The following is a 23,207-nucleotide window of genomic DNA, read 5'->3' as shown; positions in this document are numbered from 1 at the left end:
TAGGCTTTCCAATAAACCAAGCCAATTAATGGTTGTGATAATTGTATGCAATAATACTTGAGAATACTTTCAGAGTAATCACCAAAAGATGCTTTAGGGTTGTAGATTAGGATAGTTACATTCTAAGTAGGTGTGAGTAGAGCTAGGATTTTATTCATTGTTTTCTGAATGTAACCAATTTAAATACAAAGAATTTCTACAAAGATTGAATTTGGATCAATTTATTGATTTTAAAGTAAAACATGCTTAAAATGAGGTAGTACTACCACAACTTATTGAGATAAGAAGTTTATATATATGTATATATATATAGTATTTTTTTATTGAAAAGTGCAGCTACGATTCCACTTCAACTATTTTGCCTACTGGTCACAATGTAGTAAGATACTTCTTGCTTGTGGTAGACCACCACAATGTGTGAGAATATACTTTTTCTAGAGCTAAAGATTAGCGGAAAATTGGAAATTACAATCATTCATCAAATGTTAGCTTTAAAAATCAGTTCAAAGTTGGGACATGTTGACAATGTTGTCTTTTCTTTTTACAGATTTTCATTATTACATCTAAACAAATATTTGTGATTTCTTACATTGAAAACCTTATGTAAAAATGTAGATATGATACTATGCTAATAATATTTCAATGCACTGAGATGGAGATTCAGTCTCCCTTTGGCAGTGTGGGCAGACCATGTCCATGGCTTGTAGTCCTTATGCCAAGTGTTTGGGCAATCCATGTGGCACAAATGCCTATAAACAGTAGGCAATAGAATGGCTCCTTGAACAGATAAGACAACTATATATATGTATATATATATATATATATATATACACACACATGTATATTAGTTGAAATTTCCTTGACAAAAAAAGAAATGAATAAAAGAAGTGAGAAGACAAAAAGAGAGTTGTGATCATAGTTACATTCTCTGAAATGTCCACAATTCTTTACTCAGCAAATGTGTGATAGTTTCTCATTTTTCTTGGGTGCCACATGTGAGCCATCCCTCATCCACTTCAGCCCTGTACTTTATTGAAAATAATGGCATTAATTCTTTTCCTGTTGGCAATGGTTGATTGCTCAAAAGATGGAGGATCCCTCTCCATACCATGATACTCCAATTCAACCAATGCAATGCCAACACTAGTTACTGTATCCCATTTTTTATGCCACATTTGCAAAACCATTCTCTGTAGTTCTTCAAAACCTGCTTTTCCACTAGATTCAATAAAAAAAATCCAACTAAAGATAATAAAATATTTGTATAGAAAACATATTAGTAATATTAGTAATATGAACCTAATTCAACAGTGGATTCTAATCAAATGATTGGTTGTTCTAAGAATGATGATTTGGGCATGCTAGAATCCTTTGATAGAATGGGACCCCCCTTACTTCATTTTGTATCAACAATAGCACATTGAGAGGCTCTTTTAATCAAACCTTCTAGATTCCCCGGCCTCTTGTGTTATGCTTTGGACACATCAAGACAAAAAACAATAAAAACAAAAACGTATTAATAAATGATGTGCAACAAACTTCTAGTTTAGATGGATGATAGATACCTTGCTTGTGTCATGGTGCTTATGGGACACAATCCCTATCATTATTGATTGGGCACATGTGTAAATAGATTAAAATTCTTTGATTCTGATTCATCAGATTGGTTTAGAGGAACATTGGATTTTGAATAGAGCTTCATGAAACCATTCACACCAACATACTTGCATCTTTAATATAGTTTTAGGTTTTGTTTTAGTTTTTCTAATGTTACAGTGGTTTTGTAGTTTTAAAAGTAAGAACTTCATTGTGATATAGTTTCATTCTTCTTTATAAAATTATGAATAAATGTACAATAAAAAAAATTAAAAAGGTAAAAAGCATTTACTTCAAATATGCATTTTTGTTTTATGGTATGCAAGTTTTGATTGTTAGATTTACTTTTTGCCAGTAGATAGATATTTTTGAAAGATTAGGACAAATATCCACTACAATTTATTTTATTTCATTTTATTTTTAACTTCAAATAATAAAGTTAGAAAAAATTGATTTAAAAGTAATTTGGATTTAATTTTATCTACTTAATGTATTACATAATTTTTTTATTTAATATATTAAAACTAGCAATGTACTTTAAAATAATATTTTTGGTTACAAGTATAATATTTTTTATTTTTATATCATTAAAAATTATTTTTATATCTTTATCTATATTTAATGTATAAGTTATTTATTCAAGATAAGAGGTTTTTATTTTTAGAATTGCCTTTAATTTTAGCCAAAACAGATATATCTTACATTGATGATAAAGATCTCAAGAATTTAAGTATTTGAAGGTGTATGAAGTAGTTTTCACTTTTTGATTTCAAAATGCCAAAAATTACATCATTTGAAGATGCAATTCAAAAGTTAAAGATTTTTGAAAACAATTGAGAATAAAAGACACAAAAGTAGCCAAGTATTCTAAATAATCACAAGAATATATATATATATATATATATATATATGTGTGTGTGTGTGTGTGTGTGTGTGTATAAAATCGATCAGATTGAGACAATGAAAAAAAAAAAAAAAATTAAAATTAAAATTAAAATTAAATCGAAGATAAAATTACACAATTTTCTACTGACTATTTTGGATATTCTTTATGAAAGATGGATTAAAAAAAAATTACTAAAACTTTGTAAAAAATATGATGAACAATTTAATGAATTTGAAAATCCTAGTAACAAGCCATTATTGAAAGATTGTCTTAGAAGGATGTTATGAAATATTTTATAGATTTTGAGTGCAGAGAAGAAATTCAAGGATATGACAAAGTATAAATTTGTCTTTAAAATAGGCCTTATCTAGATCACATCCTACTTAGACCTTTATTATTTCTATTATATGGTATTATTGTGAATTTTTTGAATTGGTGGTAAGAACCAAAATTCCATGTATATATTTTGAATTTTTTTTTGGATTTATCATTGGATTATTATAACCCTGATTTATAGTTTAGATGATTTTCACAGAAAACTGATATCTAAATTTTTAACCAATTAGTGGATTTGGTAAAGAACACCCTACAATAAAAAATCTATAAGTAATATACGACAATTTCTTATAGTTTGAAAAATGAAATAGTAATTTAAAATAATTTAAAATTAAATATAAAATATAAAAAATACTTGGTATTCAAATAGGTTTGTTTGAATATTTTCTTGCGAAATATTTAGAAAAATAATAATTTTATCTCATCTTTATATTATTTACAATAAAAAAGCATGATTCATCGTAGTATTTAGAAATTATAATTAACTTTTTTTAAAATTAAAATATGTTTTTTTTTGTTATATTTTTAATTATGCAATAAATAATATTTCTACCTAGCTAGATTTTTAAAAAATTTATTAGTAAAAATTATAAATTAAAATTTTACAAATAATAAATAAAGCCAACTAGCATCTATTCCAGTTAGGCCAATAAAATCTATAAAACAAGATGCTATACTTTTACAATGTATACTAAGTAGCTATATATTTTAATTTATTTTATTTTTTTAATAAAATGTGTATGTTTGTATATATGTATATATATATAAACTTATAGTAATTATTATTCAGTATTGCAACTTAAAGAATCTGAGAGAATTTCATATGTTATATTTGATAAAATTGACTTTAATCAATCTCTTCAGTAATAAATAAGATGAGATTTCTTTTCCCTTATGTTACAGGTACCAATGTTATGTAGTTTAATAATACTTATTATAAAACTAAATACACTAAGTAATATTGTTTAATAGATTTATCCTGCTTGTCTTTTAATAGTTATATCGTCATATATTTTTTGTGCCAATAATTTAAAAATTAAAATTCACTAATAGTTTTAATTAGTTAAATATTACTAAATGATTTAAATAAATAATTTTTACTATATCTTATATCATAAAATTGTGAAAAGTAGTATTAACTTAAGAAATATAAATAATGTCTTAAATTAATGCAATTAATTTCATATATAAAAACTAATCTTGTAATTAATGCATAAATTGACACAAAAAAATCCAATTAGTAAACTTCAAGTATTTAAACTTGTGCCTTGATTATATTTCTTGAAATTTCAACCAAAAATATTTATACCAATTACCATTGAAAAAATTTATTTAAATAATTTTCTTAACAATAAAAATAAATTAAAATTTGGTTTGATAACATTGATTAATATTTTTATTTATTTATTTATATTGATATTGAATTATTGTGCTTTATTTTATTCTACCATAATAAAATTATAATACAACATGTTCTTTGTAATTACAGAAAACCATTTTCTGTAATTTCATTATATTTTTATTTTTAAATAAGTCAAAAATTCTAAAGTCTAAATATTCACATTAAAAATAAATAAAAATTAACCTTATAATTTTAAATAAAAGTCATATTCATGTATATTTAGAAAGATTTTATATTTCTAATTTTGTGTCCATAAGATTGATTTGATATAATTTGTTAATGATATATATATATATATATATATATATTAGAATTATTTATCTCTCTTTATATATATATATATATATATATTACAAAATATTTATAATTTTATGATATCAAAAATAAAAATTAAATACATTTAATCTCATCCTATCTTTCATGTTATATATTATTTAAAAAATATATTAATCATATTTATATTAATCATATGACATTCTTGAAATATATAGTTTTTTTTTTCTATTTCTTTGTCTAAATATTTCTATTATTTTAAAAATTCAACTGTTGATTATTAATAAAATTATAAAAAAACATGTATATATATATATATATATATATATATATATATATATGTAGTTATATTAGATTTTATATATATTAATTTTTGATTTTTTATTTGAAAAAAAGGACATAAAATATTTGTTTTAGAAATTGACTTTCTTTGATAAGAATTTTTTTACTAAATATAACATAACAAATATATTTTTTTAACAAAATAAATAAAAAGAAATCACACTTACAAAGCAATCATCAACAAATGCAAATGTTGCACCACTCTCTCACTGAAATTTTGCTGCTGCAGAAGAAAGAGTTTAGGAGTCTCTTCATGCAGTTTCAGAAAAATACCTGCTCTGCTCACATCAGTGAAGTAGACATTACACTTTATTCTGTACAATGACTCATAGACCTCCCAAACCCATGGGATTGTGTCTTCATCTTAGGATAGCTTCAGAGTTTTTAATGTTTGAAAACATACATGTTTCCATGATTACAAAGAACCTCATCTCTCTCAGTCTGATTTCAGAACTAATTCTTTAGTATTAAGACCCAAAAAAAACCTCCCCCACTAATCAGTTTCCAAAATTTTCATTACTTCCAGATTGTCTTTGCAATTGCACACAACTACCACACAAGCTTAAGATGACCTTATTATTCTCCCTTGAGGATAATCCTGTTTCCAACCTGGGGTTATGACGAAAACATGAGCTTCACAGCCATCATACTGTGATCAAACTATGGATTCATGAGAATAACAGGCTTCATTTACAGATTGTTCTCAAATAACAAAGTTATGATGGACCTTCATTGAGACCTGTCGCTGCATTCAGGCAGGATTGAACTAATTAAACCCCCTCACAAAGCCTTATAGCAATATGAAAACTTGGATATGAACATGGCATAAGGGCATATGTGATTAAAATGTAGCAGATAGCATAACTCCCACAAATAAACTGGTGTCATTGACATCCTATTCAATTTCATACTGTGATAGTGATGCCATGGGTATCTAGAAAACACAAAGGATGTGTGTGTTGCCTAATATATTTAGGGAGCAAATGCTCACTTTTACTTAGAATACTACAAATACTGAATTGGATCTCCCCCACAAACTAAATCCAAGAGCCAGCAAGTCTCTGTGACACTTTGATGCCTACTACCTTTGCCTGCATGCCATTGATTCCAACTACACTTAATCCAATCTATATTAACCCCAAAAAGATTCAATACAGCTTTAAACCAAACCCTAAAATCATAGCAAGATGACATGAAAACTCACTGGGCGCTTCATGACATTCCATACAATTCCTATGCAAACCTGCTAGACATTGTGCTAGTTTGGGGCAATAAGTTGCAGTTGACACAATTAATAAAAATTTAGTTGGTTGATTATTTGGATCAAAAGCCAATTTAGTATTAAATATCTTCTCTAAAATATGCTCCAAGGTGCTTTAGAGGAGATTACAATTTATAGTAGTGGTGGTAATCTCTCTAGACCAAACTAAAAAAAACTGAGACCAAATTAAACCAAGTCTTCTAAAAAAAAATTAATTATTCAAAAAAATAGACTTTTTACTATTTAATGCAATAAGATGTGCTATTGTAGTAAATTTCATACTTCTTTTTATTTAGTTATTGAGAGGTATGAAATTTATGAAATTTAGGTATGAAATTTACTATAATAGCACATCTTATATTACTATTATTATAGTGATATAATATTGCTAAATAAAAAGAAGTATGAAATTTACTATAATAGCTCCACAATTTGCAGTGCGAGCTGCTATGCGGACTTGGTTGTTTTACTGGTTTTTGTTCCTACTGCCGGAGCAGGAAGTTCTTTTGGTTTTGTTCCATGGCAGTGCTAGTAGTACTGATAGTTGAGAGCTGTGGTTGTGGCGACTTTTCTATTTTAGATTGCAGTTGAGAGCAGGAGTTGTGGCGATTGTTTTATTTTAGATTGCGGTTGGGAGCAGGAGTTGCGGAGGTTTGCAAGAGTGATCAGTCCTTTACAAGGTGCTGCTGTGCAGCCTCAAGTTCCTCCAAGGTTTTGTTGCTAGATTCTGTGTCGGAGCGGTGGCGGCCCGTTGCTGGAAGGCTCGTGTGATTTGCCAACGAAGTGTTGCGGTAACGGCATTGGCTCCTTCAAATTTGGTTGTCTTCTGGAGATCCAAACCAATGGTGTGCGGCGACTGGTGAACAATTTAGTTGAACTTTTGGGAGTGTCGGCGTGATCAGATAGCTCTATGTTGTTTTTCTCATGTCCTTGATCTGTGAAGCGAGACTGTGATCTGTGAAGCTTGGTTCTAGAATACGTCGAAGCTGCCGATCAGGGGCTAGTCATCATCAACATCAACTTGTTGTTTTTTGTTGATATCTACAAACTGCCAATTCCTAGGTCCAGTTCTATGAGAAAACTGTGCCGTTGCAGTGGTGGTGGAGAATTTTTCGATTTCATTTTATCATTCCTTAGCATAGCGTTGAATCAGTGGTGGTTGTGGTGCTTGTTCATACCATTGAGTAGGGTAGTTTTAAGCACCTGCAGTAGAGCGCCGAGTTGAAGTGAACATCGGGAAGGCGAGGTGCCGTGCCCTCTGGATTTAGCAGTAAGGGTCAGTGTTCCACACTGAGCCATCACTCCAGTTGGCCTGCTCGTTGAATTTTTTCTGTTGCCGCTCTAGTGCTCTGTGCAGTAGGACATCTACACTGAGGGTTGTGCATAGCCAGGAGCCTATGAATTCTTCCTGCTATACAACTGCTATTCTTGACTACTTCATTGTCTTTTATTTAAAAAGAAAATAAAATAAAAATAATTTCATGATAAATTAAATTTAAGTAAAAAATCATAAAGAACTGACTTGGACTTGGTTGACAAATTAGGTTAGAATGGGATGATGTTAGGTTAATTGGATGAACTTTTGAATTGGATGAACTTAGATCATGGATGAATTTTCACTTCTGGATGAAAATTCATTTGAGGATAAAAACTCATTTATAGATGAAAATTCATTTGCATACAAAAAAATATTCTTGGATGATTTTTAATTACTAGATCAAAAATAATAAAATTTAAAAAGAAAAAAAATATTATAAAAATAATTCTTATAATTGTGTAGGATTGTTAGAAATGATTGGTTTGATATGTTGAAAGGTTGTGAAGTATTTTAAGTACTAATAAGGTCACTTAAGAGAGATTAAAAGAGTCTTTTATAAAGGCTTAGAGGATTATTTACACATGATTGAAACTTAAAATAATTAATTGTTGTTGATTTGAATAAGTTTCCAAGTAGAGGAGATTTATTTAAGTTCTTAGGATGTTATCAATTAAAAGCTTTAATCTTTTTTGCTATATTTGTAAGATTCTTTGATGGCTTTCACATGCATTCACTAATATCATATTTACGCCAATATATAAAATATTTTAACCTACTTCAATGCCGCTTTGATATCAAGGACATAAACTACAAATAATAAAATCTTCAATATATTCTTGTATTATCCAAAAAAAGTAGATATTTACTTGAAAGTAATATAATATTAGAACTAAAATAGTTATTGCTAAAGACAAGAAGACGAAGAATTTTTAAAACTAGACCAAAAATAAGAAAGGCATTGATAAGAGTAAATAAGGGTTTATTCTTACTTCTATATATACTATTTAACTAAGAGTTATGAAGCAATATTTTTATAGGATCTTCAATACATGTCCAACTAATAAAACAAGTTTTATATATGTACATTATAGGATTTACTTATACCACAAGTTACTAACATGTATGATGCATGGTTAACTTGTTTGCCAAATTTCTATTCTTTCAATTAAGTACAAATACAAATAAGGTCATATCTATATCTATGAAGCTCATAAGAAGCTTCTTTATAAGATATTATCAAATCTATCTACAATTATTTTCTATCTAATACTTTTTATCTAGATAATTTATATATATCTATGATATTGTCTCTCTTTTTAAGCACAAGTTCCATGAGGAATAATAATCACAACTTAATTCGTTATTTTGGTTTTAATAGATGTTATTGATGAAAGTATTAACTTTCTTTGCTATATTTATAAGATTCTATACTAGTTCCTACATACATTTATCAACATCATATATGTGCCAATGTGCAAGATATTCTAATTTATTTTGGCACCACCTTGAATTTAAGACTTCTTCAATATCAATCTTTTAATTATTGTTGACTTTAATAGGAAGAAGTGGCATTTGTCTTCTTTCCAGTATATCCATTGTCTTGTATGGCTTAAAAAAAGACACATAAAATAATAGATGAATTTTACATTAATAGATGTAATTGATAAGTAATGAAATTGATTTGTTCAAAAATAAAAAAAATGATTTAAGTCTATAGTAATCCAACTTATTATAAAAATAAATAATCTTGATATTATATTAAAGTAATCATATCTACTTGTTTATATAGTATTGATGTTAATTTTTGTGATAGACATCTATATTCATCTTTTATTATTTTTGACTTTCTTTTAATTGTACCTTCTTTGTTGCATATAGTTATAATAAATAATTTGCCAAATCTTTTGCCATAAGATTATTAAATTTTAAAAAGTAAAAAGTATGAAGTTGTATATGATAATGATAATTAACATAGAAAGTTTTTGTTAAATTTAAAAATATCATATTATTATGAGTAAACTTTGTTAATAGCAATAAGATTATCTAATCATCTTGATGATAATTAATGGTATACCTCAAATATTACTTCAAAACTTAATTCATCTATTCTATTTATCTATTAATTTAAAGATAAAAAGCCAAAGTCTTATCATGTCCATAATATCTTTGAGCTAAAAAGTCATTAAAAGCTTCAAGAATATATAACCATGCTTCACTTTTTGAAAAATATAAGCATTTTTTAAAATATAATAGATTATTTTTGAACTCAAACTTAGAAGTTTTATGAGACTTACAAGAATTGTTCTTAATATCATGAATAAGATGACTAAAAGACATATTCAATTGAACTTTCTTACAAAAAGATTGAATCAACAATCAAAGTTGATTTTATTACTCAAGATAAAATTATTCAAGCTTCAAGATGATTGTCTTTTATTAATAAAAAGCTGCATTTTATTTAATTAGTGCAAGATAAGAATATTTTAAAAAGGTGTCAAATAAATCTTATTATTTTTTTAGTTGATGAATGACTTTGAATTTAAATCTTAATAAAGATACAATCTAACAGACTTAATAATAATTTAAAATATATCTTTATATGAAATACTCAAAGTTCTTATGATCAATATACATAAAAATTGGAATAAAAGCACATTTTATATAATAGCGCTATTCTTAAAATGGATCCAAAATTGCAAGAAGTTTTTTTTGTTGCAAATGTCATTGTTGATCTTTATTACTCAAAAATTTCTCAAATAAAAAGCTATTTAGTGAAGCTTGTCATTTGCTCCCATTTGTGACAACACTATACTTAAAACAAAGTCCATTGTATTTATTTCTATAAAAAATGCCTTAAAGAAGTTGACTTGATAAAAAAAATTGGTGTAAAAATAAAAGCTCTTTTTAAAGCCTCAAAAGCGGCTTCAACTTGTTTATTCTTCTTAAGTTTATCGTTATAAGTCAAACATGTAATTAGAATTACAACTTGAAAAATATTTTAAATAAAGATTTGATAGTAATTAAAAACTCTTAAATAATATTATACATCTCTCATTGTTTCTAGAATCTTTCAATCTATGATAATTTGAATTTTCTTAGGATCCATCATAAGACTATTATTTAAAATGATGTATCCTAAAAAATCAACTTGAATTGTATGAAATATACACTTTTCAATCCTAGCGTATAAACATGCATCTCTAAATTTTTGTAATACACAAAAAACATAAAATTCATGCATTTTTGTATCCTTAGAGTAAATTAAAATGTAACTTAGATAAAAATATAAAATAAAATTACATAAAAAATATCAAAAAATATCATTAATTAGATATTAAAAATCAATTGGTATATTTGTGAATCTAAAACATATGATATTATATTCAAAATATCTATATTTGATTTAAAATATAGTTTTCTATTTATTTCCTTTTTTTTATATATATTAGATTGTATAATCTGCATAGATAAATTTTGATATAAATCTTTACTTGATTTATTTGATCAAATAGTCTTAAAATCAAAAAAAAAGGATATCTATGATTAATGATGATCTTATTGAGTTTTTGATAATCCATGCATATTTATAGTAATATATCTTTTTTTTTACAAACAAGATACAAACTCATGTTGGAGATTTAAAGTAATACATGAAATTTTTAGCCAAGTGCAATCAATTATATTCCTAGAAAGCAGTCAAATCATTTAGTGATAAGTTATAGATTAGTTCAAATAGCAATTGAGATTTTTCTTCAAGATCAATTAAATAAATATAAAGATAATATTTTAAAATAATATCTATATTTTTCTTTTCAATGATATTTTGATAATCTTAATATTGGCTTAAAATGCTACTTAAAGTCTTTTTACAATAAAAAATGAGTATAGCATAAATAGAACAAGGTGACCTTTTTTTTGTACCATACATAAAAGTTCTTGCAACTACTAATAAAAGTTTGGTTATATTAGACTAACGACTTCCTACAAAGTTTTTGATTAGACTATGGAAAAAATTGAAATTACAAAAAATTTAATTTATTTAAATATTATACTTTTTTAGATATAATAAACATAAAATAACTAGATTTAAAAGAAATTTAACAATATTAAATATTATAAATCTATTATGACTATCAACTGCTATATCTAAAAAATAATTTTATAAATAACATCTCTAAAAGATAGCAAACAACCATCATATTTCATTGAACTTCGCAGAGGGATTAGAACTCCTTATCCTCGTGACGCAGGCAGTGGACAAATCGTCCGCGTCGCATAAGTCAGAGAATTTATCATTCAACCCTTCAGACGCCGCCTGTGTCACATGCTGCACTAAGGTACCACCATAGCCGAAATTGATGAAGAGTGTTCAGACGAGAGAATTTTACTAAGAAGGCTGCAGGAGCTCTATCATCAGCGCCAGAAAGACCCCTCACTTGGTCAAGTCTACACCACGATTAGCAAAGCAAGGTGGTGAAGAACGCAGAGGCAGAGGCAGAGAGGGACGAAGTGAGGCAATTGGTGAAGGAGGCGCAACGGTCGTGTGAAGCGGAATCGGGTTCTCACCGCGAGCAGACCCTTCTTCTCCTATTCCCGTGTTACGACCCATGGCCGCAGCTTCCAAAGTGGGCTCAAGGCTTGTCACAGATTCGGACAGATAAAGTGGTAGGGTGGTGATTAGGCAATGTTTATAGATATTGCTCTGTATTGAAGGTTAACATCTGCTGTGTGGCTTTTGTCAAATATTTCGTCTGACTTCCTTTTGACACTACCGACTTACTGTGTTTTTCTAAAATAAAATCATGTTGTCCTGCTGTCTGTTGAGGTTTCGAATATTTGAACAATTAATTATTGTTGATAAAGTAAATAATTGTAATTACTTTAGTGTAAAAAAATCAGAAAAATTTATGACATTTATAGGAATAATACTTTAAAATGTATAAATTCATATATATATATATATATACATATATAAATACACATGTTTAATTTGTGTGTTTACATTTAAATACAAAAATGCCACAAATATCAATTTTTATAATTTGAACACTTTCTTCTAATTAGATAAAGAGTTTAGAAATTCATAAAAAAAATGAATTTAGAATCTAATAAAAACCAGATAATATTTTTAAGGTTAAAAAAATAATAATAAACTTGATCACTATAAAAGTACATCCATTTACAATTTCTTTGAGGTTAATATAATTTGTGCATATTACAATGGTATGTTGAAGGTTTTAACCGTCAACTACATTGATTATTTTTATTTTTTAAATTATAACCTAAATAGGTTAATTATTTTACTTTTATTTTTTTCAATTGCATTATTCAGACATCTCTTATTGAAGTAAGAAGTCATAGATTTAGTACAACCAAATCCTTATTGGTAGATGCAATAGTTTTTATGTATGTTGCAAAAAAAGATAATTTATTATTATTTATGTGACATCCATTTCTGTTGGTAGAAAGACTTCAAGTGGCATTCTAGGTTAGTAAAAATATTATTAAGAAAATTTTTATAAAAAAAAAATGTAGATATTCTTCCAAAGCATTGTCCTAGTGATTGCTCAATTGATTTTTAAGAAGAAACTCAACTATCATTTAGACCAATTTATAGATTATTACAAAATGAGTTGGTTGCATTCAAGGAGTATATTAATAAGAACTTCGCAAACAATATTATATACCATTTGAAATCTCCAATAAGAGCTTCTATCTTGTTTATAAAGAAAAAAGACAAATCACTACGGATGTGTATAGATTATCAAAGACTAAATAAGATCACCATCAAAAGTAGATATCCTCTATTTTTGATATTAAAACTTTTTAATTACTTGAATTAAGCATAGATCTATATAAAAATAAATCTACAATAAATATACAATTTGAAATGCATCCAAAAGAAGATAAATGAAAGATTGTATTTTGAATAAAATATTAATGTTTTGAATATAATGTCATGCCTTTTGTATTCACACATATTGGCAACTTTTGAATATCTTATCAATGATATGTTTTTTAGATTTTTCAAATAATTTTGGTATTTAGACAATATTTTAATCTACTCTAAGAACACAAAAGAATATGAACTTTATGTTTGTCATATCTTACAAAAACTTAGATATACTATTATTTAAATTAGAAAAAATGACAAATTTTATCAAATAGTTTTTTATTTAAGAGAATTTTAGCATGTGAAATAATTACAAGATCTACAACAAAAAACTTATTACAATTAATGATTCATTTTATAAATAGTACCAATATCTAAAAGGTTCTTTTAATCTAATGACTATTTATATAAATCACAAGAACATCTAATATTTAATATTGATGCATGTTAAAAATTATCGCCAAACTTGTCATATCATGTTTTTGTCAAGGTTTAAATTCAAAATTACAAATTTGACTAGGAAAATAACAATGTTTGTCAAACAAATTTTTTAGATATTCCTATCTTGCACCAAAAGAAAAATATGTAATTTTTGATGAACAACAATCAATTCTTTTGAAGCTAAAGCAATTTCATTTTCAAACTAAAAAAACAACATTGACTTTTGGTTCATTTTTTTTTAAGTAAGTTCAATGAAATATGTCTTCTAATCTTTTTGTTTATGATATTAAAAATAATATATTTAAATCTTACAATACTTCAAAGTTTGAATTTAAGAACAATCTTCTCTATTTTGATAAATTCTAATAGATGTTTTTAGCTATTATCTATTTTAAAATAATTATGATTTTTTATGAACTTTAATAAAAATTAATTAATTTTAAGTTCTTATAATTCTATATTTATGATAATAAATTTCTTCACTAAAATAAAATATTTTTTACTATGTAGAATAATTATTATATGAAAAGAAATAATTAATTTTTTTCTTGATAATATCTATTATTATTATAGATTACCAAAGGATATAATATCTAATAGATGAATTTAATTTGTATCAAGTTTTTAGAGAATTCTTTCCAACATATTAAAGGTAGATATAAAATTATCTTTGGCTTTTTATTCTTAAGCTAATATATAAATAAAATGTATAAATCAAATTTTATAACATTTGAAATATATCATCAACAATTATTAAGATGATTGAACAACTTTTTTGCCATTAATATAGTATGCTTATAGCATAGTATATTCTTCTACTCAACAAACACATTTCTTTATTAATTCTAGTTATCATCTACAACTTGATACTTTTAACTCCTAAATAGTTGATTATTTTATTGTAATATCAAGACTATTTGTCCTTCTAATAAGTTGGATGACCATAGACTAAGATTATTTTTTATTTGTAAATAAATCAATTTAGTTGCTTATTAATTATACATATAAGAATATATAAAGATTCATCTTATATTTTATATGTCTCCTTTTGAACCATATAAGATATAGATATATTAAAAAAAAGAAAAATGCCACATCTTTTGATAAAAGCACATAATAATAAAAAATTTGAGGTTTAAGAAGTTTTAGACTTAAGTATTACAGATATATATAAATTATCGAAATAAAAAGTTTTAGATAAGACATGATTATAAGTAGATTTAATAAAATCTTATAAAAAGCTTCATAGATAAAGATATGATTTTTTGTATATTTATAGTTGATTTATAGATTAGAAACTTGGCCAATAAGTTAATCATATGTTGCACATATTAGTAGCTTATAATACGAGTTAATCATATTGTACACATTTAACAAACTTATCTTACAAATAAGATACATGTTTTATAAGTTAAACATGTATTGGAAGTCCTATAGAATACCGCCATGTAGCTCTTAGTTAGATAGTATATACAGAGGCAACAGTAAAGCCTTCTTCATCCTTGTTAATATCTTTCTTATTCTTGGTGTAGTTTTAAGAGTTTTTAATCTTCTTGTCTTTGACAATAGTTATTTTAGTTATAATATAATATTATTTTTGAATAAATATCTACTTCTTTTTTATGATATAAGAATATATTCAAATTTTTATTGTTTATGATTCATGTTCTTTATAGTTTGACAAAAGTGATAACTCATTTTTCTTATTTTATTTTACAAGTGTGTGGATTATGACAATTTTTTACTTATATTTTAAAAGTTATAGACTATTTATTTTTAAAATATATATATATATATATATATATATATATAACATTAATTTTTTTCTTACAAAAAATAGACTAACTTTTATTGTAGAAATTTTTATTTGATATTAGAGGTTGCTAATTAATTTTCTTTAATTTGACTTGTAGATTTGTCAAAGTTATTTGTTATAAAAGAAAAAATAATAAATGCTATACTTGATAGAAGTAAGAATAAATGTGCAACTATTGCAAATCTTCACAAGCTTGTTAACACTTTGATGGTGGAAATTTACATATTACTAACATCAAATATGGAAGTATTATTCTTATACCTATGAAAGAAGTTAAAAATGAAGTTTAAAGTATATGCCAAATAATTATGCAGTTGAAAGAAGTATGTAGATCAAGCTCATAATTGAATCTAAAGAGTCTTATTATTATACATATAAAAGAAGCAAGGATAAGTATGCCAAAGAAGTTTAATGGAACAAGATCAAAATTTTGAAGATTTTTACAATAAGTCAAGACTTATCTAAGGTTATATTCTTTTCAATACCATGGTGGATTTATTTAAGTTGGATTCATAAGTGCACTTTTATCTAGAAGCATTTGTTCTTGGTTTGCATCTTTGATAGAAAATGATTTATAACTCTCCCATGATTTAAATTCATTCTTAAAAGTATGTACGACCATATTTGAAAAAAATGATAAAAAATAGTAATAGAGGCCAAATTCCTATTTTTACAATAATAATCATGTTTAACCACCATATATGTTGTGAAATTTCAAAATCTTTCTTATAATATGGTTTAAAATGGCAAAAAATTTATAAATCAATTTTAATATATATTGAAAGGTAATTTCAAATATTTATAGTTGACAATGCCAAAAAACAATAAATATTTTTAGTTTCAAAAACTAGGCTTATGCATGTAAAGACCTTATTATTACAAAAGTTATATAAGATTAAATGAAGTAACTTTATAACAAAATCTTATGAAGCAATTTTATTAATTCTAGAAAAATAATAAATAGAAATTTAATTTCCATTGATTTGATAATATATTATATTTGAAGTACAATTTTATATCAAAATATTTAATTTAGGTAGAACTTTGAAACTAATTCATACTCCCTAAAATTCTACCTAGTTTATAATAAGTTTATATAATAAGAACACATAAAAGAAGCAATAGTGAATAATTTTTAAAACTTGCACTAAAGTTTTTAAGAGTTAAACAACTAAAATATTATGTAAACATGATAATATTTATAAACTAAACATGTGTATTATAATATGCATATAAATTCTTTATAAACTATATAAATATTTTATATATCTATTAGAAAAAGAAAAGTTGTGACTACTTCTATAATTATGAGATATTCAACCTAAAAATACATTTACCTATCAATAGTACTATTTTAAAAGTCTAAATCTAACAACAATAGTAAAGTCTATGAACAATCACTAAATTAGACTGGATGACAAAAATGAAGAATGCCTTGGGTACACTTCCTATAATTTCTAAACAAATAAAATATATAATTTATGTGTCAACATCCATACTAAAATATGGACAGACCTGAACAAGTTTGTTGTCGACATCAACTTCATCGATCGCAAGTGGCGTGCACGCGCAAACTGAGCCACCGACAACGTCGCAAGACCAGCACTCTCTCAAGTTCATGCTTTCCACGCACGGTTTCACAGCGGCATGGATCGTCGGTAGTTTGTGCTGTCAGGGTGAGTCCATTGTGGACGTGAACTCGGCTTCCATCAATCAAGGAGCTAGGCTGCTAATTGGTGTGAAGTAACAGCCAGTCGGTAGCTATGCTTAACAGTGTCCTTTGTTTTCGTTGCAGTATTCGGACAATGCATAATATGCATGCGTCTCTCTGGATGTACCCAACTTGCATTCTACGTGTGCCATTGTTCCCGCTGAAACACAGCATTACATGAATAACGTGCTGATGCAAGTGGTCTCATCCATTCCAGCGGCGCTGCAATGGATTAAGGGATTCTATTAATATCGACGCCGTTGTGTTGCAGACCTTCATGCATGTGCAGATCGGGTTGGAAGTTGTATGATTTTACAGGGGAAAGCGGCTACATTGAACTCAACAGAACACCGTACGGTACCTTCTAAATCATTCCCTCCGGAGAATCCTGAGTAAAAGGATTGTCCGGGAAGAGGATGCATCGTCCGTGGCGTCTCTGATATCGATGACGGACCGTAACAATAGTACTCGACGCGCTTGGGACGGGCACGGAAAGTATGCACCAGTCTAAATATGGATGTGCGGAAGGACCATTCAATTAAACTATGACTACTAACACGAGTTATATTAAATTTGAAAGTTCAGAAATATCCTTATATCACTGATCCCTATTTAGACTTGACAACGAACTGCTGGAACATAACAAATGATCTTTTAGTCATTTGAATTGAGTCATGCACCCTAACAGAAGGGAGCCACTCACAACAGTGTTCCATGTCTGTGAAATAAGCTCTGCTTCTATATTTAAGGTGAAAGACACGAGCTCACCCACGGCGCAGTTCCTCAATTGCGTAATTAGTTCATCTGTTTCCATTTTATGGACAGGACAGGCTGGACTCACAGTTCTCTAAGCCTGGACAGGACTTAATTTTCCAGCATGCCATTGGCTAATCATAGAAATCTACATTCCAGCAGAATGCACCCTATGATCCTACCTCACGTAATGTATTACTGTTACACGTTGAAGTCTTGCTCCACAATACCAGGCTCAGTATTTGAAGACGTGGAGAACACACAACTCCCAAGACTCCAAAAATATCCGACATCACGAGCTCTTCTGTAGAAGCTATGCTGGTTTCAGACAGTGGATCCGGATGAAGTCCGCAGAAGCGTATCTAACTTTTCTCTGCAAGTCCTACAAAAGAAGAGAAAATAGAATTATGACGGAGACAGCAAGTTGATGAACTCATTTGTTTTCAGCTGCACAAAAAAAGCAGAACTATTCTACTACACGCTGCCGATGTAAACATGTAACGTCTAAGCAATACGTAGATACACTAACGACAGAGCTATGATATATATATATATATATATATATATATATGCGTATATAAAAGCCCTTGACAATGCAATGTTAAACACGGTTGTCTACATCAAAATGTTTAATGACGAAATATAAACTTCTGAAAACTAAACATAAAACTACGGTTAGCGATTCAAACGATCACTTCAGTTTCTTTCCTCAGTGACAACTAGATATAAATCATTACTGTAATCCGCCCCTATGGTTTATACGTCCACTCTTAAAGTCTGACCAACCTGAGGTAACCAAATTGGTTGGGCAAAGGCGACCACGAAAGGTACACTCCTGAACCCCCACAGATGAGCACATTCCTGGCGGCGGATTTTCCTCGTGGTTCCCTTGTCCAACAGAATTTGAAAGCATGAATCAAGAACACAACCCCTTAGAATTGGTCCAATTTCGAAACACAGAATGCAGTGGCGCTGCCACCGGGATATCTTTGCCCTCATTAGGCTTACCTGGTTGTTCCCACGCCAAAGCTCTCGGTTTGGATAGATTAGATTTTTTTTCCATACCCATGTATCATAAAGATGAACTGTAACCGCACACCACGTTTGGTAAGTACACTGAAAAACCACAATCGACACACGTGTACTAGGCTTTGAAAAGGAGGAAACGTGCACGAGTTTGCCCAAGTCGTCAACATCCCGCACACCATGTCCGGCCGAGACGCAAATCAATTGTGATGATCGAAACTTATCCTGTCGTAGAACCAATCTACCTCGGTTTAGATTCATGATGAATCCACAATACTAACCGTTTAATGCACTAATCAGTCCTAACGAAAATGCACGGCATTCGCCTGACTTCTGCCCCTACAACCACAGAGTATCCTTTCCGGACAGCTCACAAGTGACGCAATCTCCAAACACCCACAAAGACAATGTCCGCTTTCGTCGTAGCCATGAACTCAGAACGAATTTATAATACGAATGAATGCGTTACATCGCTGGCGCCCAAGCCATTCAATGGGCACTTCACTGAAACACTGAGAGAATCACCTACTCGGAAATGCTGAAATCATCTCACAATCGATCTGCCTACGCTGCGCAGTCCTGGGGCCCTCCGCGACTTCGGACTTGCGCAGAAGCTCTTCGATCGCGTTGCGATGGGAGAAACAAACGAACGGGCATTCATGCCAGCGGTTACAACCACAATCTATTACCCCGTCCGACGTCAACTCCTCTCCACACGTGAATCCCGTCACAAGGTAACGAACGTCGTTGCGATCAGCAACAAGCTCAGTAGAAGTGATGGAGCGCCGGAGAACACTGCAGTCGGTGCAGCGTGGTTCGCTGTCTGACCAGGACCAGGAGCACCCACGGGACGTGGGGGCGCCGCCACGAAATCCCCCGTTGCCGCGATCGTGAACTTCATGCCTTGGTTGCAATGGACCGGAGTGCCGCATATGAAGTAGTAGGTCCCCGCCTTGCTGATGAACACAGCGTCATTCCCCGTCACCCACTTGTCCACCGGGGTCTTAGGCACCGTACACGCCGTGAACTCTGCCTCCGTCGCCAGCTGCAGCACGCTGTGGGTGGCGTTGTTGTATTGAAACACTGTCAAGCGTGAAACCAACCTCGTTAGTAAGCCTGCAAATCACACGCGCCACATCGTCAATCAAATCCAAAATGCCGGGTTCGAGTTTGGCCACCCACACAGAGAGTCGCCGGTCTTGAGAGTGACGTTCTGTGCCCAGTCGTTGTAGAAAGACGCTTTGTTGTTAGCGTGAAGGAAGCTCCACTTCGATACTTCTCCCCCGACCACGTGCTGCACGGCCACCGCTCCCTCCAGAAACGACGACACGGCCACCAGCAGAACTGCAGCGCAGAACAACACGTCTCCGCTTCCCTGCCTCATGGCCGCCATCTTTTGATCTATGATCTGGAGGTGTTTGGGTGCTGGAGTCGGTCGCTACCTCAGGAGAGCTGCTGGCGATCAGGATCAGGAGGAGAGATACGGCGAACACACCGAAGGCGTGTTGATCTGATGAGTCCGCGCCGTTATCCCCAGCGGCCACGCGCTGATATACTCACCGGGTCGAGGCATATCCCGCATAAACAACTCTCGCCCCCGAAAACGCGCCATGCTACAAATGGACTGGCACGCCACTGATTCCAGATTTGGAATAGTACTTTCAAACACGTTCGTCAGAGATTCGTCGGTAGCCGTTTCCTCTGGAACATATGCGCTGCGCAGGAGGGTATGATCATGCGGGCGCTGATGTAAGTGCCGGGTATGGTGGCGCGGCACTGGCCAGACGTCGACATAAGCAAATCCGAGTTTGCTTCGGCAGTATTTAGCGCAGTCTACACTCGCTCTCAGTTGCATGTTTAAACACATCAGTCTGGGAGTGGGTGACATCCGTCCTCTTCAGGTTTGGATTTCCCGGTGAATCCACTCTGGAGAGCAACTGCGGTTGTCGGCGGATCGACCCACTCTTCAGCAATTCGTGCCAACTGACATCATGAAGTCGTCGCTGCTGCTGATCGGAGTGATCTGTAGCTTGTTAGCTTTGAGTGCTTCCGCCGAGGAGTGTCCATTCAGCGGTCGGCGCAACCTCCTCCAAGCTGGAGCTCCTGGTGCAGCCCCGCCGGCACAGCAGGGTGGTGCTCCTGCTCCAGCGGCAGTTGGCCCACGCCCAGTGGGTAAGGATGTGTACGGCGAGCCGGCGCTGGATTACGATTTCTACACCACCAAGTGCCCCACCTTTCTGCAGATTGTGAAGACGGAGGTTGCCAAAGCTATCGCCGCTGACTCCCTCACCCCCGCCCAGCTGCTGCGTTTGTTTTTCCACGACTGCTTCGTGATGGGATGCGACGCGTCGCTGCTGCTCAAGTCCACCAAGGTGAATCTGGCGGAGCGGGACCACCCCAACAATTTCACCGTCGACAAATTTACCGTCATCGACGCCATCAAGGCCGAGCTGGAAAAGGCGTGCCCGGGGATTGTGTCGTGCGCGGACATTCTGGGAGCCGCCGCTGCGGAGGCTGTGGAACAGGTAAGTTTGTCGCTATTCTTGTTGTGACTGTCGTTTCGGGACGGGGGCTTGTTGTTTGTCTCGAACACGATCGGCTCAACCATGGCTCATGATGTCGGGTTTTCTGGTGCCAGGCGGGAGGACCTCACATCGATCTAGCATTCGGCCGAAGGGATGGGCTGGACTCTTTTGCGCTTGCTGCGAAGACCAATCTGCCCGGCAGCACCTTGAAAGTAGTGGGACTGGTCGAGAACTTCGCCAATGTCGGGCTGAACAAGACCGACATGGTGGTGCTGTCCGGAGGTCACACGATCGGTCAAGCCCGCTGCTCCACGTTCGCCGACAGATTCGCGCCCGGGGTGAAGAACCCTTTCCCCGACACCAAATTCGGCGAAGCCCTCCAAACCTACTGCACAGACGGCAACACGGCGGGGCTGGACCGCAGAATGACGCTGGACGCCAACAGCACCACGGTCTTCGACAACGGCTACTTCAGGAGCATAGTCGCGGGCCGCGGCATCTTAACATCCGACCACGTCCTGTTCACCGATCCGAGCACCAAGCCGCTTGTCACTCTGTTCGCGGCGAACCAGGATGCGTTCTTCGCCGCTTTCAAGGAGTCCATGGCGAAGATGGGCCGCATCGGGGTGCTGACGGGCACGCAGGGGCAGATTCGCAAACAGTGCTGGGTGCGCAACCCGGTCGACATCACGACCACGCCCGACGCGAACATGGACTTCGCTCCAGTGAGTTCCGAGTTCTGCAAGCCAGCGTCATGCGACGCCACGTGCGCCAGTCCTACTTCATAGAATTCCTGCGAGAGAGTTTGCGTTGCTAGGAACAGGCAGCAGCAATTCTTAGTGTGTGTTGATTGCGTCCAGGCAGCTGCGGTGGTAGTGGATCGCCGCCGCAGCCTCGAACGGGGTCTAGATCGGGATCAGGTCGGATTCCTTCGAAGTCGTGGTCGTCTCGTCAACCGCTTTGTTGGTTCATTGATTGGGCTCAGGCTTCAGATTATTGAGTTCAGTTCCATCACCTGTTGAGGTGCATGAACGAGACAGTGGAACACTTGAGGTTAGTTTGGGTTCTGATATTTGTATCGCCTTTTGAGTTCTGATTATTCAACCAAGATGAAATTACAACGTTTTATTGTTGTATGTAGTTTATTTATTTTTAAAATAAGTGAAACAATGCAAAATTGCAGTTGACTTCATGTTTTAGCTGTCATATTTTTATTTAGAAATCTTAAATAAATCCTAATTCAACTCTAATTAACTATAATTGAAATCCTAATGAATCTTAATCAAATCTTAAATAAAATCCTAATAAAATCTTAATCAAAATTCTAATTAAAATCTTAATGAACATTAACCAAATCCTAGGTCAAATCCTTATAAAATCCTAAACTTCAACCAAATCCTAAACGCTAGACCAACTCTAATAAATCCCTAGAAAATCCTTAAATCCTAACCAAATCCTAAATCCTAAACCAATCCTACAAAAAAATCCAAATAAATCTCAATCAATTAATATAGTTGTTTGAAACTTCAATAAATATTAATTAAATCTTAGATCTTGACTAAAATTTCACCTATACTTCAAAAAACAAACAATTAACAAGTATACAAAATTTGAAAAGAATCAAACTT

The 23,207-nt window shown here is 31.7% G+C and overlaps 2 protein-coding genes across 2 annotated transcripts; one reads left to right on the top strand and one right to left on the bottom strand.

Moving 5' to 3' along the window:
* Window positions 1-19,477: 19,477 nt before the first annotated feature.
* On the bottom strand, window positions 19,478-20,555 carry LOC112289415 (chemocyanin). The gene is made up of 2 exons (XM_024534606.3): window positions 20,237-20,555; window positions 19,478-20,137 (listed from the first exon to the last, which is right to left on the bottom strand). The coding sequence occupies exons 1-2, from the start codon at window positions 20,445-20,447 to the stop codon at window positions 19,782-19,784; spliced, it is 567 nt and encodes a 188-aa protein (XP_024390374.1). The 5' UTR covers window positions 20,448-20,555; the 3' UTR covers window positions 19,478-19,781.
* Window positions 20,556-21,045: 490 nt separating this feature from the next.
* On the top strand, window positions 21,046-22,771 carry LOC112289414 (peroxidase P7). Its single transcript, XM_024534605.3, has 2 exons — window positions 21,046-21,579; window positions 21,693-22,771. Exons 1-2 carry the CDS (start codon window positions 21,046-21,048, stop codon window positions 22,365-22,367), a joined length of 1,209 nt encoding a protein of 402 aa, XP_024390373.1. The 3' UTR covers window positions 22,368-22,771.
* The last annotated feature ends 436 nt before the right edge of the window (window positions 22,772-23,207 follow it).

The sequence above is a fragment of the Physcomitrium patens genome, chromosome 12 (assembly GCF_059467195.1).
Source record: "Physcomitrium patens ecotype Gransden chromosome 12, ASM5946719v1, whole genome shotgun sequence".
Lineage (NCBI taxonomy): Eukaryota > Viridiplantae > Streptophyta > Bryopsida > Funariales > Funariaceae > Physcomitrium > Physcomitrium patens.
Note: the sequence above shows the minus strand (reverse complement) of the source record. Positions and strands in the feature narration are given on the sequence as shown.